Source organism: Taudactylus pleione, unplaced genomic scaffold (assembly GCF_031769625.1).
Source record: "Taudactylus pleione unplaced genomic scaffold, aTauple2 ptg000093l, whole genome shotgun sequence".
NCBI classification, from domain to species: Eukaryota; Metazoa; Chordata; class Amphibia; order Anura; family Myobatrachidae; genus Taudactylus; species Taudactylus pleione.
In genome coordinates this window covers 3,247,656-3,258,715 of record NW_028284495.1, presented here as the reverse complement: position 1 = coordinate 3,258,715, position 11,060 = coordinate 3,247,656, and the positions used below count along the sequence as shown (strand labels likewise).

Below are 11,060 nucleotides of genomic sequence, written 5' to 3'. Positions count from 1 at the left end.
AAAGAAAAAAAGATCTGATGTAATGTCTTGTTGTACCATCGATGCAGTTTAGAATTAGAACTTGTTACCTTCGAAAAAACGATTCAAGTTTAGACTAAAAAAAACGCTCAGTCTATAAAATTATAGTATAATAGCAATATAAATATTACCTATTAGTTTACATCAGATTATTATAGACAGAAAAGCATATTACTTTATCAAGGTAAATAGGATGAAAATAGATAATCAGGATAATGTACATGGAACTGAATTGCTTAACAGCCGTATATTTAACTAGAGGAAATCCAATCTGCATTTGGACAATGATCATTATTTTTATTTATATCTCAGCTACGAGACCAGCAATAAAAGTGTAATCTATCTTAGTACATGGTAAGAGTGGTTTATGTTGGTTTTAGCCTGTGGTGCTATTTACATAAAGGACAGATTACCCTTTGCAGCAAAACTAATGCTGAAGGTCCTCTACCTGCTGAAGTGCTAGCTGACCACACACTTCACACCTTATTCAAAATATCCCGGCACCGATGCGCTGATTGGCTGGAGCTGTGGTTATAGAAGTGGATCTCCCGGGGGTGAGCACAAGTCACAACTAGTCTCCGTGTGACCAGCAGCTGCGACACCGCCCTGGACAGTAGCTGTGATTTGCGATTCCTCTCCCCACAGAAACATGAGCAGCCCTGATGGTGGATACGCCAGTGACGAGCAGAAGAGGGGGACGTGCTCAGTGCCAATGATGATGCCCGGGCTGGGGCAGTGCCAGTGGGCTGAGACCTTCACTACCATACGGGAGGCTAAGGTGAAATGCGATTCAGGATCTGCCAACCCCAGGGGAAAAGCCGAGGCCAGGATCCGCCGTCCTATGAACGCGTTCATGGTCTGGGCTAAAGATGAGCGCAAGAGACTGGCCCAACAGAACCCGGACCTGCACAATGCGGAGCTCAGCAAGATGCTTGGTAAGCAGGGGCACCGGGGGGACATCTGGGTGGGATAAAGGGCACACCTGGCTGGGATAATGGGGACAAGGAGGACACCTGGCTATTAGAAGGGAGACACCTTGGAGGGATAAACGGTATTGTAACTGGCTATTTTAAGGGGCAAACTTAATGGGATAAGGGGGATAAATAGCGGGATATGGGGGGCACCTGGCTGAGATAGAGGGAACACCTGCTGGGATAAGGGGGCACCTGAGCGATTATTGTGCAAAATGCTAGTTAAGGAGGCAAAAAGGATATCATTGTGGTGGGAGGAAGATGCAGAGCAATTCATTGGGGTACTGTGGATGTTGATGGGCAGAAAGATACAATGGGATCTGTAATAAATCTAGTAATGGAGTCTATAGTCTGTAAGTATGCCACACTTGTGTTATCTTTACAAAGATTTCTGCCACTATTCTTATGATAAATCCTATGAGATCATTGCTTTAAATAATGAATTATGTTATTGATTAATGTCCATGTTATTTTACAATCTCTGGTTATTGTTTTGTTGCTTAGTGAAATAACTCATATACTTATAGTTGTCCTAATATTTTTTTTCTTTGTGGTTTACAGGGCAGTCCTGGAAATCTCTACCACTGGCTGAAAAGCGGCCATTTGTGGAGGAAGCGGAGAGACTGAGAGTACAGCACATGCAGGATCACCCTGAGTACAAGTACAGACCCAGAAGGAGGAAGCAGGAGAAGAGGATGAAGAGGGCAGGTGAATGTTATTACCCAGCCTCACAGTTGCCTCACTCTGCTGTACTGAACAGTGATGGCCTGGTGTGTCTGGACAATGTCAGCACAGATTATACTGATCATCACCAGCTGCCTCAGAACAGCCGCTACAAGGAGCAACACTCAATGGGACACTATTACAAAAACTACAATTTGCCAACATCACAGTTTGCCAACAAGATGCCCCAAGATGCTCATTTGTCTTACTCACCACCTACCCAAGTAGAAAACCATATGCTGCCTTACACCTACAATACTTCCTATCGCATCCCCCACCTGAATAATACTGAAAGCTCCATGTATGGGAGACCAATGCCACAGACTGAGCAAACTGCACAGGGGAATAGGGAGCAGGCATCCCCATCATTGTATTATGCCCAACACTATGGGTCTTCTAGCAGACCTCAGCAAGTGGCACCACCAGAGCACAAAGTCCTCCCAGATGATCCTCAGCAGATCATCAGAACAGATCACATCCAACAAGCCCATCTCATCAGTGATATTGATAAGGATGAGTTTGACCAATACCTACAGTTTGATGGGAAACGTGATACAGAACTGAACTCTCATTCAGATGGATATAATGATGCCAGTTCCACAAGTTTATTGCCATCTTTAATCACTGAATCAAGTAATATCTGTTACTACAATTATTGTAGTGTATGAAGCATTTAGAATTTCTGCATATAATATGAAGTAAGTTAAGATGGGACATTAATGCAATGTAGCTTCTTGTGCAATGCTGGGTATGGTATAGTTGATTTAACTAATTATTTTAATGCTTGTAAAATTAATTTGTACTTATCTTCTACTGCTGTTTTATAGTGGAATAAATAAACTTACGTTTTTGTACTTGTGTGTCTAAGCATTACTTTCCTGTGATCTATGAGAAATTATTACATCCTTACCTGGGTCTGTGGTAACAGCGTTGGAGACTATACATTGTTCAGCAGTGGTAGATGTTATGAATTAGATTTAGCAGTGTCTCTGTCATTTCCAGCAAAACTCTTAGCACTATCTAAGTACAATATGACACAAATAATCATTAAATAATCATTACAAAGCCTGCCAGGTACTTAGGGGCGTATCTAATATAGGTGCAGGGTGTGCAGTGCACACGGGCCCCTGGGTCCAGGGGGGCCAACACCACACACCCTGCACCCATATCTTCTAATACTTACCTCTCCGAGGTCCCGCGTCGGGTGTTTCAGCCCTGCCCAAAATGCCAGAAAATGGCCACCATGGCCATTTTCCCAGTGTTTTGCGCATGCACATTGAGAAATCCCAAAGAAAATGGCGGACGCGCCATTTTCCAGACAAGCTGCGCATGTGCTGTAGACTCTGGGCACAGACTAGTGCCCAGAGTCTACCGCTACTGAGGCCGCCGGTGGTCAGCCTTTGGTCTGCTGGCGGCCACCGGGGAGAGGGAAGGGGGCCCCAGACGGGGACATGAAACCCCTCCGCTCTTAATATGCCCCTGCAGGTACCAGTCTTTTCTATTTGCTACATGATGTAGGGCCATGGGTGTAACTAGGTATTTGAAGGTCCCATAGTAAAAGTTTGTCATTGGTATGACTGAAGAGCTTTGATCATGTGGAAGACTGAAGACTGCAGTGACACTGGATGTCAGCAGAAAATTATAACTTGCAATATTAAGATCTCATCCACAATGGTGGCCCTCTGATTTGCAGGACCCTAGAAGAAAAATTAAAACAAAGTCACATTTTGAAAAAAACGAATTGACTGTTTTTTGAGCTTGTAGCTCATTTCCATCTCCTCCCTTGCAACTAATTTCTCCTTTCCATATCCAATATGATCTCAACATATATAGAACTACCCTACAATGTACAGAACATTTTAGTTTCTAATCTCTATATACAATATGACCTCAACATACATATAAAACCTCTCCAACCCCCCATCCCCCACACACGACCACCATGTATACAAAAAACAAAAACACTGTTTTGCTGTCTCTATTTTTAATTACTCACTCTTTCAGTCTTTCAGTGTCTGTGCCAACGCAGACAGCACATGATGACTGGCGCTCTTCACTTGGCACATGTGCCTCTTGGCTTCTTCCCTGCGGCCTATGTGTCCAGTGTCTGCCTCCTGAGCCTGCACAGGCTTTCACTGATCACTGATTGGTCATTGCCATAGTGAGTAGCGATTAGTCTTGCAGCGGATCCAGTGATCTATACATGCAGTGCCTCCTCCTTCGTCCAGCTGTGACTGGAGTGCAGGACCCTAGGTGACTGCCTATGCCACCTCTGCCTCTGTCCTTCTCTGCCCATGCACATGGCAAGTGCATACTTGCCTACTTTTGAAAAGCATTTCAGGGAGATTGTAAAAGTAACACCTATGAGTGCGGCGGTAAAGTGGGCGTGTACTGCTACATCTGAGAGGCGTGTCATAAATTTGACTTACATCCAAATGTAAATGAGCCCCAAAGCAGTTAATAAGATCTACTTGTTGATGAAAACACACTAATACTTTTCAGAAAATGCATGTAGCCATAGGGATCATTGTGTCTTGTAAATAAGGCAGTGAAATGATACTAATGATCCATTGAATTATATATCTCTCTTTTCTTTTTTTTCTTTTTTAAATATAACAGCTTCATAATGGGGGTAAGGTGCAATCAGGGAGATTGCTGGACTTTTAAGGGAGTCTCCCTGACAATGAGGGAGAGTTGGCAAGTATGGGCAAGTGTAAATGCAGCAAAATAAGCCCTGTTGTTGAAAATATGGGAAAGTTTAAACATACTGTACAATTACCAAAATGACTTCTTGTATTGGATACACTTTATACTTTGTTTTAGTAGTCCTTTAAATAGGCTGACTTTAATTGTAATGAAGCAATATTATTACAAGTTTGAAAAGATAATTCAATATTATATCTATAATAGAGAATATTTGTTTAAGTGCACTCAACAGTATCTATCTCTCTCAGCTATGGCAGCCTTGCCAAGCTGCTGGCACAGAGCATGAGGTAGCCAGGTAGTGCCAAAGATGAAGTACCACTGTTTCTATTACTCAAACTTGCTTATTACCCAAAGCAAATAAACTCAACTATTACTCCAGAGGAGGGAACACATTGCTGGATTTTATCAGCTAAAGCTCACCAATACCATGTTTTATAGGCAATGATATAAGGTTAGACCAAGCCCAGCATCTTGTCTTGTGACGGCAAAAGGGTCCCTCCTCCTCTGCAGCGCCATTTTCCCAGTGATATTTGTGAAGATGGCACAATGGTACAAGAGAGTAGGCACAGTGCCAGTGCCATTTACCAGAGAATGGCACTGGGAAGATGGTGCTGAGGAGGAGAAGGGACCCATTTGCTGGCACAAGGTAAGTATGCTATGGGTGCAGGATTTGTGGTGGGGGCCCCCCTTGGACCCAGGGGCCCCTAAGCACCTCACACCCTCCACTCAATATAAATATGCCTATGGTGTAGACATATTATATTGAATGGAGGCCACTTGTCTATAAATTGAATAATCTACTGTATATTATAATTAGAGATGTGTGGGTTTGGTTTTACTCAATTCTTTTCACCACATTAGCGCAAGTTCAGATTAGTTCAGATTTATCTTATTGGCTATCCAGCTCTCATGTGTTTTGGATAGCGAATAAGATAAATCTGAACTAATCCGAACTTGCGCTAATGTGGTGAGAAGAACCAAGTAAAACCGAACCCGCACATCTCTAAATATAATCTGGTAAAGTCTGTTCAGAATTATATAGTGAAAGCTGGCTACTCTAATGACTCCCACTGCTGTGCAAAGGGATAGACCTTAGAAGAAAGGCCTCACCACTCTATGCTAGTAAGTGGCAGGGCCGTAACTAGGGTAGTGCGACCAGTGCCATGGCACAGGGCACCGCAGGGCAGTGGGCGCTGTTTGGGCTTGTCAATTTTCCTATATATTGTCTTTCTCACTTCTAGCTTCCGCTTTTTTTATCCCCAGCATCTCCTGGCCTCCCCTATCTCTTCCCTGGCCCTTCCCCATGAGGCCATGGCCCTTTTTCATGTGCACTATCTTATGTCCCTATTAAAAAAAGGGGGGAGGGGGCGGCGCCAATGCTCTCTCTGGCACAGGGCACCAAAAAGTCTAGTTACGGCTCTGGTAAGTGGTCAGTATATGCAGCAGAGGAATGAGATGACTCAGCATGTGCCAGGTCCCTCTACTAGTACTTTATAATTTTAGATTCACTATTGAAGTCTTGTAGCAAGAAAGTAAACCCCTGGAAGTATTTATTAAGGAGAGTAAAGCAAATACTTTTGGTACAGTAGTCAAAGCCAACCAGTCATGAAGAGCAAGCTGCTAATTGTACATTTTCCATAATTATATAGGATATTCTGTTGTGTTTTACTATTGGAAACACAGTAATAAAATATTACTGTGTATAACAGACATACAGACAGAGAAGCAAGAGGCCCTGCATGCAAATTTACAATCTACAGTGAAGAGTAATTATTTGGAAACACAGAGAAAACATAGCTGTAATCAAGTTTACTATATTCACTACACAGAATACGCCTGACATTTGTTGCAGTTTGCATATTTCAAGATTTTAATAGCAAATAAGTTGTACAGATTTGTAATACACCTTTTCCATCAAAATCCCGGGTCTGACCCGGGATTTGCAATACAGTTCCAAGCTGTGTCAGATCTGGGATTTACCCAGTTCCCACTGCGGCGCCGATCTGAGAATATCCCAGGTTGGCACCTTTCACACGACACACGGGTGCAGTGCCGATACTTGGAGATAATGTCTTCACCAAGCGCTGGAAATTCCCGCTCTCCCCTGGACGCCAGACCGGAGTATTTTATCACTAACTTGACTTAAAATGGAGTAGAGACATTGGCCCTGATTCAGACCCGCTCGCAGGTCTGAAGGGCGTTTTTTTTTTGTCCGGCCTGCTGGCCGCTCGCTAAGCTGTGGGTGACCATCGCGACCATCGGTCTAGCGACAAGACCCTTGTGGTAGGGTTTCGTCTGCCGCAAGCCCCAGTGAGCTTCCTGCTCTAATAGACCCGCCTTCAAAATGGGGCGAGCTGTCAATCAACATCGACAGCCGCCCCGTTTGTAGCGAGCCCCGGAGCGACTGAATATCTCACTCACTATGGGGCTCGTGTACGTGCAGTGTGCACGCCACACGTGCGCACTTCCCGGCCATCGACCCGCTTGCAAGCGCTATGCGCTTGCGAGCGGGTCTGAATCAGGCCCATTGTCTTCTGTTAGACTAGTACCTGATCATTGTGTTAATATGCCCACATACAAGTAGGGTATAGTTAATCTTGTGTTGCATTCATATGTTATAACTGATACACGGCTTTTCTATTGGTTATCTACCAGCTTCCTGAAAGTTTTCTGCACAGAGAATTCCATGAGTATCTCTACAGTCCCTTACACAATTAATTCCCAAGCAAATTGTCATTACCTATGTAGGCATCATGGAAGACATTTCTTCAAAACCTATGCAATATACAATGGAACATATGAGCTATATTTCCATTAAAAATAAAAAAGTCCCAGCCAAGCTTTCTTATCCAATCATTTAAAAAAAAATACATTCATTATTTTTTTATTTTTTACTTCTTATTACATTATTTTACCTACACTGAAGCTATTTTAGATTGTGTGATAATATCAAAAAGGCTTAGAACCACTGCTGGAAGTACTTCATGGCAAATTTTTAATTATGCTATAAAAGCCTTCAAACCCACACGTGCACAGCTTTGGAGTTACCATGCTAAGGTTGTTGAAGTTTGAGTGGGTACTGCACAGACTCCATGTTACTCCTCCCTGGTGGCTTCATGGCATCGCTATGGGGGTGCGGGAGTGACATCAAAATGCCGGCTTCTCAGTGACAGGAGCCGGGTGCTACAGTGTAACATTCTTCTGTAGCACTCAGGTACTAGTCTCCGGGGGAAGCCCAGCATCTCCGGGGATGTTGGGCATGCCCCCATAGTAATACAATCGGGATTTCGTGCGAGGTCACACCTCTTTATGTTAGGCCATGCCCTCTATTCAGATGCGCGGCTCTGTCGGGTGGGGGGATGGGGAGTGCGCGTCTGTTGATACCTGATGCACACTCCATATCCCCCCACGTGGCAGAACTAAGTACTGAGCATGTGCAGCACCATCTTATCACTATGTTAGATTGAAACAGTGACAGTTGTCTTTCACTTAGCTCCTGAGAAACCTGTGAATAACTGCCACCAAAATGCTACTACCTGCTGGTGAGCTGTATGACACCCTCTCCGCTCAAGCTCTGCTCTATCTGCTAGCGTGTATAACAGTCACAAGCTCATTCATCAATGAGTTTATCACTCAAAACTAGTGATAGATGTCACTTTTTATGATAAATGACAGTTGGGAGCTGATTGGCTGGAGCACCATTTATCATAAAAAGTTAAATCTATCACTAGTTTTGAGTGATAAACTCATTGATAAATGAGGCTCATGGTGTACCTGCTTTACCTTCATTAAAATCACTCCAGTGGTTAAGTAACTGGGTTCTTTGTAGTCTCAGGACATCCGCTGGTGTGTACAGAACTCTGCTATATTATCAAGCCTGTACACACGTATTTCCAACAGGTTATGTGCCCACGCACACAATTTTCAAATACATAAGCCCCAAGCTACTAGAATACCCAGAGCAGCACACATATGCCATCTTAGGCACATGTACAGCATTGAATGCCACATAATGCAGAGTGTAGTGTGACAGCAGAGAAACAGATTAAAGCACAGATGATACACAATTATGTCTGTAAGAAGCATAGATACAGTAGCTACACCCATAATGGGGTTTATCAAGCTAAAACAAAATGGAAGTTTGCTATGAAAATGCAATTATAGTGATAAAGATTGTGGGAAGTCACAGTAGATGCAGTTGAAGGCCCAAACCCAGACAATGTAGAGAAAGGCTTAAGTGTACAGCAACATGTGTACTCTACCATACATGGGATGATGTTAGCAAATGACATGTGGACAGCACTGCAGGCAGCGTACCAAGATGGAGGTCTCATGAGAAGAATTATTTTAAGACGTGTATTATAGAGTGGCAAGTTATGTGAATGTAGCAGTATGAGTGATTACATTGACAGAGTAATGCAAATAAAAAATGAAAAGTAGGAGTATAGCAACGGCACCCACACTTTGTACAGTAATCATATATATAGCCAAGTAAAAATATATATACACAACAATAGTCAATGACATTAAACAGGGAATAATATCTCCAACACAGTGCTAAGTTGACATAAACATTTATTAATAAAACATGAATTTACCTCTATATAAAGGAAAGTGCAGATAAACATACGACAATCACAATGCAGTTTACCCTAAAAGTATAGTGACAAAATAGCAAAAAAGTGGTGGGAAACAAACATACCAAGGGCGGAATTCAATTAGTTTCATACCCGCAATAAAGTTTTGCCTTCCGGAATTTTCACCTACATCGCGTATTTTAGCCGCAGAAACGTATCGTGCGCGCCCCCAATATTCGCCGTATTCAATTACAAAGTACACGAAAACAGAGACAGGCGATGTCAAAAGACACAAAAAGTAGTGTCTGAATCGGGGAAATCAGCCTGTACCCCCCAAAAAGATGCAGAAACATTGGGGATCAATGTAAAAGTGCCCAATTAGCCCTAATAAAACTATTTGGGGTGCATAAGTTCACACAATTACCACTAATTTGCGTATTTGCACAAGCGGTGAAGAATGGCATAAAGCAGTTTTTTTGATTGAATGTAAGTTGTCCTGTCAAATTTGGGTTACCTGAAAATGGGTGCAAGCATGTTTAAAAGTCACTAAAGTGAACTTTTAAATAAAGCGAGATTGCACCCCCAAAAATGTACCTGCAATTCCCAAAACACTTAACCCCTTCTTAGTGCACCCCCAGAAACTTATTTCGCTAGTTTGCAAACTTGTCCCTCCACTTTGCACTTTTTCGCCCCCAATTTTAAAGCACTTTTTTGGGGTGTTCCTCAGTTTATTTAGGAATTTTTTCATGCAGTTGTCCATTGGGGGGCTGTCCTAAGGATTCTGAGTGGTTTCCCCACCTTTGCACCACCAAACAAAAATGTTGCACTTCTTTTCTCCACCTATTCAGAGGCAAATCTATTTAGCCTATTACGTCGCTTTTTTAAGTATGCGAAAAGCAGCTGGAGTTGAATACGGCGATACTTTTCCGACAGGCGAAAAGTCGCAGTCGGCGATACTTTTTCGCGGATCTCGGCTTTTCACTTCTAATTGAATATGGGCCCAAGTAGGTATGCACTGGGACCCCTTGACCACCAGACCTTGAGGATCTCCATAAATCTAATCAAGGGGATGGGTGAAATGGGTCCCTCTCCAGTATGAGTTTCCTCCCTGCTGTGTACCACCGCCAATGCATTTCGACTTGTTAGTGGGTCTTTTTCAAGGAATTGTGGTCAGTGGTGAAGTGGATCTAATATACCCATGAGGGGAGTGGGTTCCTGTTGCTGATCCTCAAACAGGAAGTGGGTTGAATGTACTGAAGCACTGATAGTTAATGCTAAATAAATAAGTGGGATTAAATGAATGAAACCCTAACTTAATACCTTTAAGTTTAAACATAAATATAGTGGCTAAAATTCATAAAATTGAAATAATCACCGACCCGGAAGTACCCGTCACTTCTGATTTCGGCTGACAGTTTAACATACTAGTACTGACAGAGTTATGTCTGTTTCTCAGCAATTATTATCTGTTGGAGTGACATTAGATGATGAAGAAATTGCTTCAGCAATGCTACAAAAAGTAACTCTTGAGTTTGACTTCCTAGTTGTGTCGTTGGAGGTGAACACAGAAAAGTTGACCATAGACAACTTTTTTTGACCATAGATACAGAGCAAAGTTATTACAGTTCCCAGAACATATGCCATGTGAATCAAGTACTGAGAGCACTGCATTACACACAAATAAATAAAACTAATAAAATTAAAATGGCAATAGAAAGTACTAAATTCGTCTCGTTTAGAATTTATTTCTATTGCCTTTTCAACATCAACAATTTTTTATGCAGTAGCTACACAAATTATATATATATAAGTCAGGAAGCCGACAGTCGAAATGCCGAAATGATAGGTGTGTAAATACTGGGAATTAGTATGAAATACCGTCGCCGCATGGCCGGCGGTTCGATTCCCGTCAGCGGCAGCCCGACAGAAGCAGAGTGCGACGCAGCGGAAGCCCGACAGCGCTGGAAATCCCGATCGTGGATAGGTAAGTATCCACTAACCTAACCTAACCCCCTTAACCCTAACCCTCCTTAGGGGTGCCTAACCCTAACTTCCCCTCCAAGTG

General features: G+C 42.8%; 1 protein-coding gene across 1 annotated transcript; it reads left to right on the top strand.

Moving 5' to 3' along the window:
* The first annotated feature begins 600 nt into the window (after nucleotides 1-600).
* On the top strand, nucleotides 601-2,455 carry SOX17 (SRY-box transcription factor 17). The gene is made up of 2 exons (XM_088469749.1): nucleotides 601-953; nucleotides 1,551-2,455. Exons 1-2 carry the CDS (start codon nucleotides 668-670, stop codon nucleotides 2,378-2,380), a joined length of 1,116 nt encoding a protein of 371 aa, XP_088325875.1. The 5' UTR covers nucleotides 601-667; the 3' UTR covers nucleotides 2,381-2,455.
* Nucleotides 2,456-11,060: the final 8,605 nt, after the last annotated feature.